At 38.6% G+C, this 21,536-nt stretch overlaps 1 protein-coding gene across 1 annotated transcript; it reads left to right on the top strand.

Moving 5' to 3' along the window:
• The first annotated feature begins 265 nt into the window (after window positions 1–265).
• On the top strand, window positions 266–20,442 carry LOC111852011 (uncharacterized). The gene is made up of 10 exons (XM_072698969.1): window positions 266–346; window positions 530–829; window positions 2,607–2,978; window positions 3,950–4,154; window positions 6,395–7,151; window positions 17,342–17,489; window positions 19,219–19,575; window positions 19,749–19,766; window positions 19,859–19,965; window positions 20,207–20,442. Exons 1-10 carry the CDS (start codon window positions 295–297, stop codon window positions 20,225–20,227), a joined length of 2,337 nt encoding a protein of 778 aa, XP_072555070.1. The 5' UTR covers window positions 266–294; the 3' UTR covers window positions 20,228–20,442.
• Window positions 20,443–21,536: the final 1,094 nt, after the last annotated feature.

The following is a 21,536-nucleotide window of genomic DNA, read 5'->3' as shown; positions in this document are numbered from 1 at the left end:
TATATAAATATTCTGTGTAGTATATGGTGTTTTGTTTCGTCAGAATAAATATAAATTGTTGTTTTTACATAAATGCCTGCATTTTGCAACTTAAGGGCATATACATAACATTTAAGGGACCAGATAGTAAAATTACACAACTCCAAAACATTTACCTCCTGCAGAGGGAAGCACAGCCCAGTTGTGTGTCACAGATGAAATCCTGCCCATATTGTATGACACACGTTGGTCTACGACATAATCCACTGTAAAACTGTATATCCTCTCAGAGGATTATTCGTCGCTTGCTTCATTATGATGTTTACAGTCACAGGGGGATTTGGATTTGCCTTAATCCTGATTCCATGTAAGATGAAAAAAGGAAAAAAAACTGCATTTATATTAATGTTTACGTGACAATAAGTACTGATAACAATAGTTGTAGTCTTTGTGATTATTTGCCTGTTTTCTGAGATCCTTTATGGAACTTGGTATTGATTACATATCATTTTTTCAGAAGAACTTTCTATGTATTTCTGCATATCCACAGGTCTGACAGCTGGAATCAAGTTTGAGCAGCCAGCAATTATTACGGCTAATTTAGGGGGAAATGTGGATATTAACTGCAGCCACAGTGACAGAAGCTACCTCTACATGTTGTGGTATAAACAGGAACGGAACAGTGTGGCTCTGCTCCTGATCGTATATGCCTATGGCACAAGCGACCCCGTCAATGAGGAGAACTTCAGCAAAAGCAGGTTTGAGCTGAAAAAATCAACAAATGAAAGAGGCACCTTGAAAATCAGTAATCTGACTCCTGCAGAAAGTGCAATATACTTCTGCGCAGCCAGTAAGCACAATGCTCCGAACTCACAAGATCACATGACAAAAACATTATGCAAATGCAGAGGGAAGACAAGGTGTGATCATTGATTGTGTTCTGCACTCCGCACATTCTGGCTTCTTTGAACTATATGTCCATTATACTCTGTACATTTTGGAAAATGATGGTCATGTACAAGCACAGACACAATTGTTTCTGTTATGTATTACTGCTGAACATACTAGGGAATTTGTAACAATGTTACACTGCACCATTTATCTCTGAGTATGATTATAGAAACTGTGCAAAAATTTGTTTTTTGTGACATCCAAATTTTAAAAAAGAAAACAACTTTCAAAGACTTTGTATAAGCTACAACTGAAGAAATAATAGTTCATTTTAAAATTTCATCATCCCTGACCTAATATCATATGCAGTTCTTTTGTTTTTAGCCAGGAAACACAATGATTTAGATTAAATATGCCAGCCACAGAAAGTTCTACCACACATAGCTTTTTGGGTTTGTAAAGTAGTATTTAACACACCTGCATTAAAATACTGTAAATTACCGGTCGCACAAGTACTTTTGTGCAGGTCATATTTACCCTCTCACGTTTTCAGTGTGAGAGTATGGTTGTAACTCATACTAAAAGCATTTAAGGAATCTTAATTCAGACAGATTATTCTTTTTGTTGATTGTGTTTTTCCAACCTTTAAAATAATACGTTTTCTTATTTTACCAAAAAAACAGATCTAACATTTTATAATGACTTTTTGAAACAAATGCTGTAATATCGATGTATAAATGCAGCAACAGTTTCCCCCATAGAAGAGGGAAACACAGCCCAGATGTTTATAATTGCCAATAAGGTCCCCCATACATTTGGAAGTGACATTATGATTCCTCTCAGACGTTTATTCACAAGACACTGAAAGATGCTGTTGAGTCACAGGTGGATTTGAGTTTGTTCTCTTCCTGTTTCTGGGTGACACTTACTATTGTTCCGGTGCACACAATATTTCTTCAGCTTCTGACAATTTTTCTCACCAGTTTTTTAAATTACTTCCTGCATTCGCTCTCAGAACATCATTCACTGCTTGCTTTATTTTAATGTTCCGAGTCAGATGGGGAGCTGTATTTTTCTTACTCTTGATTCCATGTAAGTCAAGGAAATGACTTAATAATTAATAGTTATTGGTAGGAATAGGGTGGGTATTATCACTTTTATTTGCTGTTCTTTGGTGATTGAATAGTTTTCTCAAATCTCCTGTTTCAAAATTCTTCCATTAATAACATGGATCCAAGTAATAACATGGATATTCAATCTGCAAATATTACAAATGGAAAAATAATTGAGATAACAGTCGCATCAAATCACCTGTAAATGCAGCCATTGTCAGCAGTTTTTCATTTATTTAAAACATTTACGTCCTGCAGAGGGAAGCACAGCCCAGTTGTGTGTCACAGATGAAATCCTGCCCACATTGTATGACACACGTTGGTCTACGACATAATCCACTGTAAAACTGTATACCATCTCAGAGGATTATTCGTCGCTTGCTTCATTATGATGTTTACAGTCACAGGGGGATTTGGATTTGCCTTAATCCTGATTCCATGTAAGATGAAAAAAGGAAAAAAAAACTGCATTTATATTAATGTTTACGTGACAATAAGTACTGATAACAATAGTTGTAGTCCTTGTGATTATTTGCCTGTTTTCTGAGATCCTTTATGGAACTTGGTATTGATTACATATCATTTTTTCAGAAGAACTTTCTATGTATTTCTGCATATCCACAGGTCTGACAGCTGGAATCAAGTTTGAGCAGCCAGCAATTATTACGGCTAATTTAGGGGAAAATGTGGATATTAACTGCAGCCACAGTGACAGTAGCTACCTCAACATGTTGTGGTATAAACAGGAACGGAACAGTGTGGCTCTGCTCCTGATCGTGTACGGCTATGGCACAAGCGACCCCGTCAATGAGGAGAACTTCAGCAAAAGCAGGTTTGAGCTGAAAAAATCAACAAATGAAAGAGGCACCTTGAAAATCAGTAATCTGACTCCTGCAGAAAGTGCAATATACTTCTGTGCAGCCAGTAAGCACAATGCTCCGAACTCACAAGACCACATGACAAAAACATTATGCAAATGCAGAGGGAAGACAAGGTGTCATCATTGATTGTGTTCTGCACACTCTGGCTTCTTTGAACTATATGTCCATCATTGTTCATGTTTTGCAAAAATACAATTTCTTGGAAGAAAACTGTCATCTATAAGCACAGACGAAAATGCTACCATCATGAATTACTGTTGAACATTCATAGTGTATAACAATTATACACTGTTTAATTCATCCCAAAATAAGCATTTAAGTACAAGTAACTTTATTTCTTGACAGAATTGGGAGTTAGTTGTAAAGTAGTGTGTAACCCATGTGCATTAGAACACTACAAATCACAAATGTAAGTATTTCTGCTCAGGCCATATATACCCTCTCATGCCCAGTATCAGTAAGTTTCCTACCTGTACAAATTACTCATACTTTTGTATTTAACCAAAAACATTATTATAATGATGAATTTAAAAACAACAGGTAATATCGTTGTATAAATGCAACAACAGTTTCCCCCATAGAAGAGGGAAACACAGCCCTGATGTTAATAATTGCCAATAATGTACCACGACACAGACAAACTGTTAGCAAACCATACATTTGGAAGTGACATTACTGTACTGTATGTTTCCTCTCAGACGTTTATTCACAAGACACAGAGATGCTGTTGAGTCACAGGTGGATTTGAGTTAGTTCTCTTCCTGTTTCTGGGTGACACTTACTGTTGTTCCGGTGCACACAATATTTCTTCAGCTTCTGATAATTTTTCTCACCAGTTTTTTAAAATTACTTCCTGCATTCGCTCTCAGAACATCATTCACTGCTTGCTTTATTATAATGTTCCGAGTCAGATGGGGAGCTGTATTTTTCTTACTCTTGATTCCATGTAAGTCAAGGAAATGACTTAATACCCACCCTGTTCCTACCAATAACTATTAATTATTATCACTTTTATTTGCTGTTCTTTGGTGATTGAATAGTTTTCTCAAATCTCTTGTTTCAAAATTCTTCCATTTTTGTCCACAGGTCTCACAAATGGCATCAAGATTGAGCAGCCAGATTTTATTCTGTCTAATTTAGAGAAAGAAGTGGAGATTCCGTGCAGCCACGATGATGCTAACTATGATGTTATGCTTTGGTATAAACAGGAGGAGGCCAGCACAGCTCTGCTTCTCATAGGATATGGCTACAGCACAGCTAAACCCGAATATGAGGAGAAATTTAAAACCCGGTTTACACTGAGAAAATCAGCAGCTGAGAAAGGCTCCCTGAACATCACGAATCTGACTGTTGCAGACGGCGCAATCTATTTCTGTGCAGCTAGAAAGCACAATGATTAACATCTGCAGTGCTACAGTACAAAAACATGTTACCTGTTTACCCGTAAGATCAACTGCATTTTTACATTTAGCGCAAGGCAAAGAACCAGTGTGCAGTGCTTCTGGAGTGGGTTGGGTTAGGGTCATTGCTCAGGGGCCTGACAGTGTCATGATGACACTGAGGTACAACACTACAAATCCACTGCTCCCATCAGCCCTACGCTACAGCTGTTTGACATACAGTATATGGTAAATGGACTGCATTTATATAACGCTTTTTACTACTCTTACGAGTACCAAAGTGCTTTACAATCTATGCCTCACATTCACCCATCCACACACCGGTGACGGAGGCTGCCATGCAAGGCGCCAACCAGCTCACCGGGAGCAATTTGGGGTTCAGTGTCTTGCTCAAGGACACTTCGATGGGGTCAGGAGAACTCGGGGCTTGAACTACCTCCTGCACCACCATCGCCCCCACAGAATGCTGGGATCTCTTAAGTAAATTGCTGGCCAGTGTACCTTCCTCCCTGTCCCTAGCATCTCAGAATCCCTTTCTGTAAATTCCAATTCTATTAGAGCATCACTGATGAAATATATCAGTTACAAATTGCCATTGTTTTTCTTGTGATCCGATCCAGGGCATAGAGTTTGTGTCCCGTATCAATGCACAGTATTATATCTTCTGGAGCTTGACTTCCTGGATCCTCTCAGCGATAAGGTCTATGAGGAGAGAGCAGATGAAGTTGCATTTGAGAGCCAATGAGTGGGAAGGACCTAGACAAACTAGACCTTGCTGATTGACGATGTCTTTGGGAAGGTGGGACGTTACATCTCTGACAGGGAAGAGTTAGATTAGGAGATAAAAAGGCATCTAGTTTCAAGATTTATTGTCATATGTATTCTGAAAATACAAACTAGAAACACAAATCTTTGTAAAGAATCTTTCTTACTAAAAGCCTGTTATTTTGACTTTGTGGGGATTATTTTTTGGTCCACACAAGGGGAAACTCAAATCTATAAAAGTCTGTGACTGCAAACAAATAACTGAAAAGGCTTGTTTTTTTTCGTTTGGTTACTTATGGCGAAGGTTAGGGGTCATTGCTGGGATTAGCATTTTCCCATAGAAATGAATGGACGGTCCCCACAAAGACAGGAATACAAATATGTGTGTTTGTTGTATGTGTTTATCTATGTCTTCATGTATGTGTCCTGTAAACGGCTGGCATCCCATTGGGCATCCCATTGGGAGTGTATCCCGGCCTTCTGCCCTGTGCTGCCTGGGATAGGCTGCAGGCCCCACTGCAAACCGCCTAGGAAAAACAACAGGGATTACCTGTGGACTAGACCGCAGGGGTGGTAGTTCCTATTCTTAAAAAGGGAGGAGAAGTGGAAAAGCGAGAGGAGTCCCCTGGGATTCAGGAGGAGCAACGTGGTCTCTGGCCTGCCCATGGAACAATGGACCAACTCGTCTCTTAAGCAGAGCTATATGCTATATGCTAACACAGTCTACATGCGGGAGGGACGGAAGGAGGGGCACTACCAAAGTCAGTCTACGGGGCCCTTCCCACTTTCAGCACCCTGAGCTCATCACGTCCTCCTATGTCTACATGTGCTTTGTGGACTTGAAGTTGGCATATGACAGTATATCCCAACATACACTGTGGGAGCTGCTGTAGGGATACTACAGGTACTATGACCACCACTGCATGTTGTGTCCACATAGCTTGCCTCCCCATTTCCAGTGGCCGCTGTTCTCCAGCCTTGAACTCCATTAGGGGCGCGTGTTGTCTCCATTGCTGTTTGTGATTTTCATGGACCAGGAAGCAGCTATGGCTAGAAGGGCATCTGGTATAGGTGGCTACTTTTGGGCTCATGCAACCAGGACTTCCAGCACAGAGTTCATCGATTCAGCGCTAAGTGATGTCCATCTTAGGGACTTTCTCATGAAAAATGCTAAGAAGGCACGTGAAATTGGTTTGGCAACTGTGGTCCTGCAAGCGAAGAGGTTGTCAAAGCACGCATTAAGTCTTACAACGTTTATTAGCCAATCTATGTTCCTACCATTCGCTTGTGAAAATCAGATGTGGGCAGTGACCTAAAGAACAAGGTTGTGAGTACGACCTATGAGTGGACTCACTCTCCGTGACAGGGTGGGGACTTCAGAGCTGCTCCTGATGAAGCCCCAGGACACACAGGAGGGATTCCATCTCCTCACTCTCCGTGACAGGGTGGGGACTTCAGAGCTGCTTCTGATGAAGCCCCAGGACACACAGGAGGAATTCCATCTCCTCACTCTCCGTGACAGGGTGGGGACTTCAGAGCTGCTCCTTATGAAGCCCCAGGACACACAGGAGGGATTCCATCTCCTCACTCTCCGTGACAGGGTGGGGACTTCAGAGCTGCTCCTTATGAAGCCCCAGGACACACAGGAGGGATTCCATCTCCTCACTCTCCGTGACAGGGTGGGGACTTCAGAGCTGCTCCTTATGAAGCCCCAGGACACACAGGAGGGATTCCATCTCCTCACTCTCCGTGACAGGGTGGGGACTTCAGAGCTGCTCCTTATGAAGCCCCAGGACACACAGGAGGGATTCCATCTCCTCACTCTCCGTGACAGGGTGGGGACTTCAGAGCTGCTCCTGATGAAGCCCCAGGACACACAGGAGGGATTCCATCTCCTCACTCTCCGTGACAGGGTGGGGACTTCAGAGCTGCTCCTGATGAAGCCCCAGGACACACAGGAGGGATTCCATCTCCTCACTCTCCGTGACAGGGTGGGGACTTCAGAGCTGCTCCTTATGAAGCCCCAGGACACACAGGAGGGATTCCATCTCCCAGCTGGCTTTGGGATGCTGCTGAACGAGCTAGAGTCTATCGCTGCTACCCTCACAAAAAGGAGTGGAAAAGTGATAATGATGATTATGATTTGTGATTATGGAATCTCTTTTTTTAAGTTGCAATTTATGCTACTCATTTTTACAAAGCCAAATTTAGGAAGCATAATTCAAATTACTCGGCTGGGCACCTGACATCTCCCAGGTTGGGGATTAGAGTCCCACCTCCGCTCTGTTACTGCTGGGCATGACGAAGAGGAAAAAGAGGAATGAATCCACAGAGCAGCTCCAACAAACCAGGGTTTATTAACAAAGCAGAACACAAAACGGGGGAACCAGACAATAAAGGAACCACGAAGGGTCTAGAACAAAACAGGGAAAATAACTAACAAAACGTAACGCAACTAGTGAACAGAGCAAGAACAAGGAACCAAGCTGGAAAATAAGCGCCCTGCAACCTGAATAGGGTAGGTGGTTACAGGAAATGGGTGGATGGTTTGTTGTGGAAATTTCTTACCTAGATATTGATTCCGTGTAGATCAGCTATTACATTTTTCACTATTTGTGACATTTGTGTCATCGTCGTTGATTTTAATATCATATGGAAAATAGCATTGTTTTGCCAAATGACATTTTCAAAGGATGTAAACAATTATATGCATAAAAATGTGCACATACAAAAATGAAAAATACACATTGTAATTCACAGAATATGTTGAAACTAACCGGCAGTTTCATTTTTAATTTTTCTGCTATTTTGAAAATCTAAAATATCACTGGCTCATCTGCAGTCTTTTGTGTATTTTCCCAATTTTATCCAAAAAAAAGTGAGTGGTGGTGAAGAGTGTAGACCTCTTTGCTGGATGTGATGTCATCGACCTACTTTCCGTCATGCTGTGTGCTGCAAGTTTCACTGAGCAAAAAAATAGCACAAGCACGCGTAAATAGAGTCCACTTCTCCTGAGAGCAGGTGTGTCTGCAGAGCGCTGAGAGGGACACCGGCATTTCTGATCACCAGCAGCTGGATGGGACTCCAGATCCTCGGAGGAATGCTTTCAGTTTTCATCTTCTGTCTGCTATTTTGCTTGTCCTCACGTGAGAATATACAGCTTATACTTCTCTTCAATATGCTAAGTCTCAGGAGGTTGAACATTTTCAAGCTGTGATTATTTTTAGTTAGCAATATTTGAAAGAAGCTATGCAGCTTTTACAGGCTGCGTACTTGCATACTTTATGACCATTTGTACATCCCAAGCGTTCAAAACCCATTTGGTGAATCGATGTCACTGTTCTCTCCATAAAGATTCATCCAGCGACTCAAAGGTACTGCAGCCCCAAAAGTTCCTAATGGCCAAAGTTGGTGATGGAGTGCTCCTACAGTGCAGAATGTCAGCAGACGTCTCGATGAGCAGCTACACCATGCAGTGGTACCGGCAAAGCTCCGAGAGGAGAGCTGTGGAGTTTCTGACCAATGAGTATGACAGCGCTGATAGCACGAACCGCTTCAAGGCTTCCATCGACAGCAATAACAATAATTTCAGCCTGCAGGCTTCCAACCTTCAAGTCACTGACAGCGCTACCTATTACTGTGCAGCAAGTCACAGTGTAGTAGACTGTCAAGGTCTCTGTACAAGAACGTGGATGGTGGGGAAGTACAGCTGGCTTGGTCGGGGGGTGGCGTGGTTTCTCATACTCTTTTAACGATGAATGTATTTCATTTTTTAAGAATAATCGTGCTATTTTTTACTAGATTTTAGATGTACGTGTCACTAGATTTTTTCCCAACAAGGCCTCTGAAATGAACACTGACCTCAAGACATTTTTGGCAAAATTTATTTCAGTGTGAGAAGGTGTCGTGGAGCATCTGTCTATACTGATAGTGTGTGAGGTGTCGGGTCTGTTTCTCTCAGTTCCATCCGCCTTCCAGTTACGCCTGTGTAGTCAATCTCTCTTCTTGCTGATGCATAACACCGATGGAAAAAATATTAAAACGGGACCTGAATTCTGTTCTGCAAAAACTGGAACATCCTAGCAGTAATGCACTTTTGTGTAGTGTTCAAAATCTCCCAGAATATATCTCCATTACCAAATCACTTTACCTCACAGTGTTTACATCCCCACGCTACATTGTGGTTTCAACCTACGATCCAAAGATAATTTGCAATTCAGGTAAGTTGCAGTTCATTAGTAACCCCTTCGATACGTTTATATAGTTGTACAACTTATTCTATGTGGCTACATTTTTTTCCCTCATTCCAAAAGCAGGCAGTTCAGTTGCACTGGTGTTTCTAAATCATCCATAGTGTGTATGTCTGCCCAGTCTCCCATCAGCAGGGCGTCCCACTTTGCCCAGTTCTTCCTAGGATAAACTCCAAACTCATCAAGATATCCACTGAAAGTGATAATGACTGAAACAGTAAAGTTTAATCCATGCATTGTTTACACAAGAAAATAATGCGGCTGAGTTACTTTGTCTTATCTGAAACAGAATTTTCATATTATATTCCTACAAACTGAAATGAACCTTTTATGGTTAAATGCACAAATGATAATAAAATCTTTAAATACACTTTAATAAAACACGTTAAATAAACTTAGGGTGATGTACACAGAAATGCCACAACATACCAGCAGGGGGTGCTCAACAGCTTATGGGCCACTGAGAAAGTGGCTGGGGCCCACTAACTATCACAGCCAGGGGGTGGAACTACACTGGGGAGGCAAGCCAATAGCACAGGCTTTCACCGCCCACATGATCATGAGAGGATGACCGTCCAGAATGGATTGCTGCTTCTCACTTGGATATTCTCCCACTTTCCTCTTAATAAACCCCCCCCCCTCCTTAGGGACACTTGCCTGCACCCCCCGTCTCCCGTACCTCCTGCCCCGACACACATACTGTAGCTAAGGTCTTTATTCTTTCTGAATATGTTACATAAGATCCCAATCACCTGTATATTTTTGCAGGATACCATGAAAGGCTGCCACTACCCGCTTCCCTACCAGCTCAAAACACCTGCAAGTAGGGTATCTTATGGAAAGGAAGGCAATAATAAGCACGTTTAAGAATGCAGTCCAATTAGTCTTATGATCAGTAATGGCAGGGGAAGGGGCTTTTGGTTCCATTCAGGTAGAATAATTAAATTTGGCCTTCGTTTAATGTGCTGTACACCTTCAACATTTTATATATTATGTGTTTATATATGTATATATACACACACACACACACACAAACACGTATATACAAATATGCAAATATACACACACACACACACACATATATATGAAATGAATTTCATAGTTTCACATAATTTGTCTCCGTCGACCAAGTACATAGCAAAATGTCAGTGGAAAGTTATGTAATTGCAACCAAGAGGATCAGACACATTACTTACACCAGCTGTTACTTTTAACAATGACCATAATGGGTGTTCAGTAAAGGCATGAGAACAATAGGGGGAGGAGCCAACTCACAGGAAGAGAAAATGTCACCGTTGCTCCTATTATGCATCAAACCAACTCAAGCTCTTAGCAATGTATCATTGTTAATAATTTATCAGTTTTGGACAAGTAACACCTGCAAGATAATATTTACTCACTGCCAGAAAAACAACACGAGGCACAGAATGGAGATTCTGTACATTTTAACAACTTTTCTGCTCATGACTAGTAAGAACTATCTCATACCGTAAAAAGCTCAAATCAAAAAGTTATTTGCATTTGACAATATTCTGTTAAACTGAATGTTTTCGTTGTCCTTTAAATGTAACGTCCGTGTCTGTGAATGTTTTTAAAATACGTAGAAATTATTTATGATATTCAATCCTCTTGTTTCTTTCACAGGGTCAACCGATGGAGTGAAAATTACTCAGGAAACAGAAGTTCTCTTTACCAAAATCGGGAATTCGTCAGTGACATTGGATTGCAAACATGATGATAGCAATTATTACTATATGTACTGGTACAAGTATCATCCGGGAGGGATGGATATACTGGCATATTCTGTTGCCCAAGACACAGTGAATATAGAACCACCTTTTAGTGATTCCAAATACAAAATGCTCCGACCACATATTAAGACATCGTCACTACAGATAAAAAACATGGAGGCTACAGACTCAGCTGTATATTACTGCGCTTCCAGTATGACACACTGACTTACGGTGACTATGCTGCACAACAATAACTGACAACCACATTCTCTCAGAAGAAGGGAAAAGCCAAAGCTGCACCTGTTCTATGTAGAACTATCCTTTCTTCTGGGTGGTGATGGGGCAAGGGGAGTTGGCTTACAGAATCACATGATTCAAAATCACATGACCACCAAATGTTTTTGTTAATTACAAGAAGGTTAGGAGGAGGAGAGACCACAAGAGGAGAGGGAATTGCTGTAGCTTATTTAATGTAGCTCTTGTTAGTTGCTCTTGGTCAGAGTGTTCTGTCGGACTGTACAGATTATTTTGTACGGAACTGTGTGTCCTTGGTACATGGAAAAGCTTCTGCAAACTCATTTGCAGTGTGATACTGGAGCACTTCATTATCAACAGAATGGACTTTTTCTGGTTACTAATAACCTTCCTGCTCACTGCCAGTAAGAACTGCCTTACACACACTCTGAATATATTTAATGTACTCACTAATATTTGAATGAATTGCATTAAAATCTTAGATCCATATTTTCATTGTCATGTGCTATATGATGGATTCTCAATGGATCATTTTGGAATAAGGGCTTAAATAAATGCTTTGTTTGTTTTTCTACAGAAACAACGGATGGAGTGAATGTGATTCAAAAGGTTAATATTTTATTTGCAAAAGCTGGGGATGCTTCAACGAAGTTGGACTGTGAACATGATGATAATACACACTACAATATGTACTGGTATAAGCATAACACTGGAGAGATGGCTATGCTGGCATATTCTACTGGTAAAAACTCCACAAATACTGAGCCACCCTTCAGTCAGTCCAAATATGTAATGACCCGACCTGAAGTTACGGAGTCCTCGCTTGAGATCAAAAGTCTAGAGGCCTCAGACTCGGCTACGTATTACTGCGCTTCCAGTATTGCACAGTGATTCACAGCAGTTGTGCTGCTGTACAATAACCATTAACCACATTTTCTGCAAGAAAATTCTACCATTCTTAAATTCGGTATATGTTCTCTAAAATTTGCACTGCATAAAAACACAGTAATTGTTATTACAGTATTTATATTTACATTTATTTAGCAAATGGGTTGGTCTAAAGCGGTGTACAAGTTATACGAGCGAGTCAAATAATTCATTACAAACATAACAGGGTGGGTGTTGTGAAAATGGGACACCTGGAAAAATGAGACAGTTAAACTTTGCAGTTAATACATGTATATGTGTACGATAATACTTCACTTTCACTACTGATTAGTGTCCAAGGGGCACTACTGCATTCAGAATGGTATCAAGTTGGGATTCAAGATATTGAGATGATTTTTTCAGAAAGCAAATCTTCAGAAACTGTCCCATTTTAACAATACTCACCCAAGTACTTAATGTCTATTTCACTCTTAGACGCCACAACCCAGAATGTCTCCCTTTAAATGATAATAGTATTGTTACTGATGCCAATGATACTTACTAACATAAAGCTTTGATGATACCTACTAACATAAAGCTTTGATGATACCTACTAACATAAAGCTTTGATGATACCTACTAACATAAAGCTTTGATGATACCTACTAACATAAAGCTTTGATGATACCTACTAACATAAAGCTTTGATGATACCTACTAACATAAAGCTTTGATGATACCTACTAACATAAAGCCCGCCACCTTTCATGCACCAACAGAAGTTATTAAATAATGACATCTACAGGAGAAGTTGTGCAGTTGTCAGAAAAGCTCTTGATTTACTGTACTGTCACCCAAACGTCCTGGTACCTTCCCATATCAGTCTTAAACCCAAGTATGATAACAACTAATCTGTTCTTGCATGTGGATACAGAGATGTCTTATTGAAGCATGCAATGTACCTCACTATTGATTTTTGTGAATCAAATAGCTGGATGTTGGATTAAAGTGATATTAATTTCTAATGTTCTCCAAGAGACTGTACAACAACTGACTGGCTCCTTTGTTACTCAAGCAATTAAACTGAAACCATTTTCATAATAACAGCCTTATATATGTATATATATATATTTTTTTTTATAATTATTGTATTCATTTTTTATATAATCTTTCATCATAAAACAAAAATTCCGAGTAACTTGCATACTTTAGCTCACATTATAAAACCTGACTATTAAACTGTAAAACTAACGCCACCTACTGGCGAAGACCACAACATCACCCTGCTTTTTGAAAAGCGAAGTCAAACAACCGCCTGTGGACCAGGGTCATCTACTGCATCCCTCACACTTATCCTTAAACCTATATTACTTTTACTTCAATTATGTTGTTGTATAAACAATCTCCTAAGCATTAGCTGGAAATGTATTTTACTACCTTTTAACGTGCAATCAAATGTTTATTTTGATATTGGATGGAATGCCAGTCCATTGTGGGGCGCGTACACACACACACACACACACACACACACACACACACACACACTATGGGCAATCTAAAGGCAGTAATTATCTAACTGTATGTTTTTGGACTGGGAAAAGAAACTAATGTACCAAGAAGAAACCTGCAAAACACAAAGGCCAGCATTCAAACTCCAAGCCCAGAAGATATGAGGCAACAGCACTACCCACCGTGCCACCATGCCACCGTGCCACCATGCCACTTTCGGGGGGCACATGCTTCTTTAACAGACAATATAAGGCAAGAGGAAGACAATCTGCAGGATTAATGATGATAAAAAATTAACCCATAAACCACAAGGTATATCAAGTACATTAAACGTGTGATTTTATAAATAGAACGTACATATAATAAAATGTATTAAAAACATCCTCATGTATGACACAAGGGGTGAAGAGTGAATTCTTGGGCTCCTTTTATTCTGGTGGGATGTAGGGGGTGGGATTTTAGCGGCTCTGCCCCCTGCCTTTTTCTGTACATTGTCACGTATATAAATAGAAACGTTCAGTTTGACACAGACTCCAGTGACATGAGGGGTGAACAGTGGCAGACCGAGCGTGGGAAAAGCGGGGGGTTGGGGGGGTGGGGCGAGAGAAGCGAAGCAGGCGTCGCTGTTTTTGTGTGATGCTTTAACACCGTGGGGACAGGGGGCCACGGTGATACATTTCCATAGAGCCGCTGTACAAAAACCTCCCAGCGTCTGTCTCACATTGGGAAATGCAAGATCCCTCTGCCACAGTGGATTCATATGGAAAATTACAGCAGCACGCAGCAGCAGTACAGGGCAGGCTCTGGAAATTAGATTTTGTGATTCATTTAATTATTTTCTACTAAAGGATTTAATAATTTACATGCACAGGAATATCTACATGTTGGACCGGTTGCCTGAAGATTATCTTGGAATTTTTTTCTCATACAAAAAAATGTATTATAATTTAAAGGAAATATATCAATTCTGTTTAAGAAAAGTGCTAACATTCTTTTTTATTAAAATTCAAATAACACAAAGATGAGTTTTTATCAGTGAAATCAGCATTGTGACACTGGAAGTGAGGCTTACTTTGGAAATGGAACTAAATTGACTGTTTTAGGTAAGTTGAACTCCAAATTAAAACTCGAAAAAAGGTTGAGCATACAGCACACATTTCTTTTTTGAGTAGAAAAACACTGCTTTGGATAATCAATGAGAGAAAAGGTTTGCGTGCATTCTGAAAGATAATTTAATGTTAAGTATAATAGCACTGTGACTTACAATGAGCCTGCATACTTTGGAAATGGAACCAAATTGATTGTTCTGGGTAAGACTTTTCCTTAATACTTTATCATCATTAAGATAAACAGAAACTACATATACAGTTAGCAGTCCAGAAAAACACAATGGGGCAGTAAATATATGTATAGAATATATTAATTAGTCTTATTAATTAATTACAACTAGACATTTGCTTAAAAACACTTCCCTTTGCATTTCTCTGTGTTGATTGGTAAAATACTTTGTTAATGAAATATTAGTGAATTTTGTACTCAGTCTTTTACTGTGACAATACAAATCCTGCCTACTTTGGAGATGGAACTAAATTGACTGTTTTAGGTAAGAATGACTGAAATTCACTGCTTTCCTTTATTAATGATCATTTAAAGAACAATATGACTAATGCTAATATCGTGCACAACATTGTTTTACCATGACAATTCCTATCGTTCTTGGGGACTGTTACTGTTACATCAAAAGCTGATTGTTATGGCTAAGAAAACATGTTGTGTGAAAAGTGAAATTGGATCTTAAATGAATAAAAGGTCTTAATAGAATGAAATGGAAATTGATAGAATTAAATGCAAATGTGTACTTCAGGTTATGCTGTCTAAGTAAAACTAATTATGAAATCAGGTTCATATTAAACTGGTGCCCTTTCTATTTGGGGTCATAGGATAATTTACAATGACATAGACACTGGAATATAAAAACTGTGATATATTAATCCTAAGATGTCCTTTGAAAAATAATATGGGCTTTACAACAATTTTTGACATAGTGATAATGCATTGTGTCAATAATGAAGTCTATTTTGGAGCTGGTACAAAATTAACAGTTCTTGGTAAGTTTTTATGTAATTTATTTGCTCAGAATGTCATACAGCTTGTGCAAAATAGTGATCAGTTAATCCTAAGATCTTCATAGAAATATAATATAGTCTTTACAACACTTTTTGACATGGTGATTGTGCATTGTGCCAATACGAAGCTTATTTTGGAGCTGGTACGAAATTAACTGTTCTTGGTAAGTTTTTATATAATATATTTGTTCAGACTGTCATACAACTGGTGTATAGTGCTGATTAGTTATCCCTAAGATAATCACTGAAAAGCAGTTTAATCTTTACAACACTTTTTGACATGGTGATTGTGCATTGTGCCAACTATGAAGCCTATTTTGGACCTGGTACAAAATTAACAGTTCTTGGTAAGTTTTTCTGTTGTTTATTTGTTCAGAGTGTCCTACATCTTCTATTATCTACAGAGAAGCTTCTGATTATATTCTAGCATTTGAGTCACATAGAATAGGAGAGATGTTTGCAGTAAAGCTACATTTGTAGAATAATGTCAGTAGACTTGTTTACTGTGTCTCTGGTGCTGATAAGCCCTACTTTGGTAATGGAACCAAGTTAACCGTACTCGGTAAGAAATGTTTCATTGTTGCCTTGTTTTGAGCAGTTATAATTACACTGATATTTTATACTTACTTGTGTTAAACCATGACACGTATATATAGAGAGAGTTTTGTTTTGTGGACAATTGCAAGTTGTTTAGTCACTTTATGTCAGTGTCAGTGTTCCCCGCATATTAGTTCAATTTATAAGATGCTGGTGCACAGCCTCGCAAAGGCAGAAAAGCTAAGAGCTGGGAATCCTGTGTCGTTATGAGACGGTCCTGTCATTGCGTGCTCGTACTCCGAAGCCGTATTCGGAGCTGGCACTAAACTCACCGTTATAGGTAAGACAGCGAACAAATACTCCGCTTTTTACTTGCATATGCTAACAAATCAATGGGTGTAAGATGTTTGGAAAGGTTTACGTTAGGGAAAATGTATAAATTACCGACGGTTTCTTGATTTAGTCCGTACTGTCTAATCCGAAAACTCAGAAAGTTCGGCATAATTCACTTTAATTCGTCATGTTTTGCCCACCGTCGTATCCTACTTGCTTTCCTGGCTCGCTGCCCAGTGTATACGGTGTAGTTACCAGCCTGTACTGCTGTGAGCGGCCAGCTTCAGGCTTACTTTGGCAATGGAACCAGACTCGTAGTACTAGGTAAGCTTTTCCTATATGCCATTAAACCTTTAAGCATCTAATGCTTCATTTGTTGGGTGTTTACTGTTTCTGTGTATCCATCGGGCAGATGTTTATGCTAAAATATAATGGTATTCGTATTGTACGGCTTTCATCTGGGCAGCACATAGCCTGCGTACGGGTAGTTTTATCTGTTGCCTGCTATCAGCGTGAACTACGAACAAGCCTACTTTGGCAGCGGTACTAAACTCACAGTTTTAGGTAAGAAATTGTTTTTTTTCTTGTGTAATTCTTATGGCAGTAGTATGAGCCGGGATTGTTGCATGTATGCAGGTCATAATTAATAGGTATAAGCTTATTGTGTATGATACAATTAGTATAATATAGGGTATAATGTTAGTTATACATACCATGTAATTTGAAAACGCCATTATTTGCCTACTTCTTTGCCCGTCAAAAGAGCTATGAGAGAGTTATTTTACTGATGGTAAACATTGTGAACAATCAGCCTGCTTATTTCGGACCGGGAACTAGACTCACTGTTCTGGGTAAGAAATGCGTTTCTGTTTGTTTTTTCCAAGTGTATACTGAATTATAACATCTTCAAATAACTTCTGTAGTGATAACAGCTTAGCCTATGTATAAATATGGTGAACCTATATAGCTATATACAGTTTGCCCTTTTGTATTCTTACTATTGCTTCTAAGCAAGTAGTTAGACGTCTCTGATTAATCCAGGGTTCGAGCGACGTATTCAGTTAGAATTACAGTTTAAAAAGTTGGATGGCAAGAATATGCGAAAAATGTACTTTATGTTATTTATTTATATTATTACTTTGTTTTACAGTAATTAATATGTGAATTTATATAGTCTTTTACACATATTAAAACGGCACATTTTCAGTAGCCTATATTTTTTGTGAAAATGAAAAAGAAGTGTTTCATATTGTGATAGTGAAGCCAGCAGCCTTGGCTGTCAGAGGGGGATGGGGGGGGGGGGCGGTGTAAAACTCTGCTGGTAAATGGGTCAAGTCGATAAGATACATCCGGTAAAGCAAACCTGCAGCTTGTGGGTTTCACTGTGACAGTTTAGTAACACAGCAACCAATGTGAACTGAGGTATCGCTGCAGAATGTTAACAAAAGTGTCAAATAATGTCAGCACGAGGTCTGATTTTGTATTTCACGTGATGAAAATTGCAATAATATTCATCAACAATCTGAGGGCAATACAAATTCCATACATCCACCAGCCACTTTTGTCAATAACAAGAGTACAGGCAGTTTATTGTAACACCTCGTAAATAATTACTAGACAATTATAAACAAGTTATACCACAGTTTCCTTCTTATTAATGAGTTACTACCATTAATAAGCGACAAAGGGAGCCTCATTGTAAAATGGTGCCAATTACTGTTATACAGACTCACCATATGTGTCTCATAAAAGCTTTAAATGATTGTAGCAATGAAACACATGTAGCACAGCTTTGACAAATAGAGAAAAGTAAATTACTAATATCACAAAAATAACGAGTATTACAGAAAAAAAAATCTAAAGCATTAAATAAGATTTGCGGCTGATCTGATCCAATTTTTGGATTTGGTCAGTGTCATCAAAATGTAGTTCCTGTCCAGTTTAGCTTTAGGTCAGTGTGTGCCCTAAGAATGAATAGATAAAGATAATTAAATTAGATAAAGATACATCTGTTTTTAAACATGGAGTGAGAACTGTGCTCAGCAGATGTGCTGTACTTCGGCGCAGGCAGTAAACTAACAGTGCTGGGTGAGTAAGAACAAATTCAGTGTTGGGGAACCAAACAAGCTGAAATGCTTCGGAGTTGAACATATTTCAGGCATTAAATTTCAGTTGAGGAGCGTTTTTTTAGAGAAGTGTTATGACCATATTGTTTGAAAGAATTAAGAATGTCTGATAATTTGTAATTGTTAATGAAGTAGTTCTTTATTAAGGCATATTTATTTTTAATGATAATTCTTTGCTCTGTGGTGTATAAATACATAACTGGACTACAAGGTTCCAACATTGATCCATTTTCCATAACCGAATGTAGGAATCTAGAAGTGATATAATTAGCAACATACATATATTTGGTTTCCACTTAAAATACTGTGCATTTACCTTTTTATTTTTTTATATGTACTGTACATTCTCATTTGGGATAAACAAGTTATGATACAAGCATAAAACTGAGGATGTTGCTGGAAAAATGCATACATCTGTACTGCTGAGTAAATGTTCCTCTCCTAATCTCCACAGATGGTACTGAGATCACTAGGCCAACAGTGAAAGTGCTGGATCCATCACAGAATGAGATCTGTACAAAAAAGAAAACAGTGACCCTGGTGTGTGTGGCCACAGAATTCTACCCTGACCACATTCAAGTGTACTGGCAGAAAAATGGAGCAAACATCACGCATGGCTACCAGACAGATGAGAGGGCAACGCGAAATGAAAACACAGGCAAATACAGCATCACCAGCAGACTCCGAATCCCACTCAAGAAGTGGTACAACACCAGGAACCGGTTCACCTGTTTGACCAGATACATCAACGAGACATCTTACAATAAGACATCTTACATTGATTCATTTTACACCATAAATGGAGTTAAAGGTGAGACATTATAAATGTATCATTTATAACACAGCAGAACATAAAGCCACAATTTACATCACAAATTTCCAACACAATTTTCTCACATGCAGATGATTTTTCTGTATATCATTTTAAGTGGAAAATTTAAATATAGCATATTTTTATGTTCTCTTATGTCCCTTTATTTACAGGTGGTTCGTTACAGAAAGGTAATTTCCTAATATTTGTGCTAGAAATTGTTCAAGTATTATGAACCAGGGTGATTTTTACAAGTGTTTTTTTTTTCTTTCTCCATCTTCAGATGATATTATAAGCAGGTCGCAGTGGGCAAAGCTGACTTATGGGACATTAATCGCTAAGAGTGCCGTGTATGGAATGTTCATCTTCGTTGTTGTGTGGAAGCTAAAGGTATGCTTGTTTTTCATTTTCTCTTAACTTAAAGTTGAATTCTGCTTTCTGAAAAATTTTATTCTAAAGCAGCTCAAAAATGTATCCTGGTCGAGCATAATTTGGCTCTTTATAAAAACATGAATACAAATAAATAAATAATTTATTGTGTGTATAATTGTTTTTCTTAGTACATCTATAGGTTTGATACATATAAAAATGAAATAAGTGAAATAAAATGTTTATTAAAATTCTATTTCAGGGCTCAGCAGCAAAGAAGTGATGACTAGAGAAATGGCAATTAGCTCTGATGAAACGTCAGTGTTATAAAACTTTTTTTGTAAATCAGCACAATGTTTTTTGAAAAGATTCAGTTTTTTGCTTCACATACTTTATTGTTTTACACTTTATAAGCAGCTCTGAATTGTTTTATATTCAAGATTTTACTTTTGCTTAACTTCTTTGTGCTCCTTAAAATAAACTTGCATTTAAAGTGAATTATTTGTTGTGTTGTTCCTATTCATTATTACAAATTATTAATTATTTTAGCACACTTAGAAAACAATTTCCCATATTTATATGGTTATATGTGTAAACAACCATGGGTAGGATGCAGCATATTATTAAATGCCAAATCCAGTGATTAATTTGGGTTAAATCAGACCATGATTTTGGAAAACTTAATCTCTTCAACATTAGAGAAGAGATATAAAGGATTGCTTTGCAAAGTCACACGTAAGAACGAACAAATACTTCACAGGATGTGGTTTTAGTAACGAATGTGGAGGCTTAATCAAAGAATGGAAACATGGCTAGGAAAAAAAACATGAAATGTTTTCTGTGTGTGTGATCATGACGGCAAACACTGATGTAGACATTCAGCCCAGGAAATGTTATTTTCAGTTTAAAAGTTGTTTGTTTCCCTTTTAACACAAAAAGGACCTACGTGTAAGCATTGTTATTCTTGCTTGGTAGCTATTAAACTCAGTTCAACTCCATATATGTTTCTGTACAAATATAAAAAAATACATACATATTCCATCTATCTTCCATAACCGTTTATTTAGTACAGGGCCTTGGTAAGCTTGGTACCTAAGCCCAGAATCAAGGCCAAAAGGCAGGGGAAATGGTGAACAAGTTCCCAGTCCATCACATCCACTCATACACAATTACACATCTGGCAGCTACACAACCCTGTATTTCTGGACTAGTGAGGAATGTAGAACCTGACAGCAATGGTGTAAGAGAGAATTTAATATTTTGGAGCTATACTTAATTTAAATACAAATCTATTTACTGGGAGGATGAATGAAACCAAATTAAATATTTGGGGGATACATGCCCTCCCAGTTCCTCCGCTGAAGGAAACCAGCATAACACTGGGAGAATATGCAAAATCATTTTTGATTTGAATATTGTTATATGAAATAGTATAGGGCACACGAATACTAGAGTCAAGACAAGATAAAATTTTCATTGCAAGTGGCCAAATATGAAAAGCACAGTTAACCATTAAGTGGAGAAGTTAACCACTGAATACCAAGGGAATGAAGCACTCAACAAAATACAGGTGAATATGAAAAAGCACACTA

The sequence above is a fragment of the Paramormyrops kingsleyae genome, chromosome 14 (assembly GCF_048594095.1).
Source record: "Paramormyrops kingsleyae isolate MSU_618 chromosome 14, PKINGS_0.4, whole genome shotgun sequence".
Lineage (NCBI taxonomy): Eukaryota > Metazoa > Chordata > Actinopteri > Osteoglossiformes > Mormyridae > Paramormyrops > Paramormyrops kingsleyae.
Note: the sequence above shows the minus strand (reverse complement) of the source record. Positions and strands in the feature narration are given on the sequence as shown.

Bases quoted from the DNA above. Each gene is read 5' to 3' on its own strand.
- LOC111852011 (XM_072698969.1), top strand. From the start codon at position 295: ATGATGTTTACAGTCACAGGGGGATTTGGATTTGCCTTAATCCTGATT. The intron at 2,979-3,949 runs GTCATCATTGAT...TTTTGTCCACAG, and splicing joins ATGCAGAGGGAAGACAAGGT to GTCTCACAAATGGCATCAAG. The intron at 19,966-20,206 runs GTATGCTTGTTT...ATTCTATTTCAG, and splicing joins TTGTTGTGTGGAAGCTAAAG to GGCTCAGCAGCAAAGAAGTG.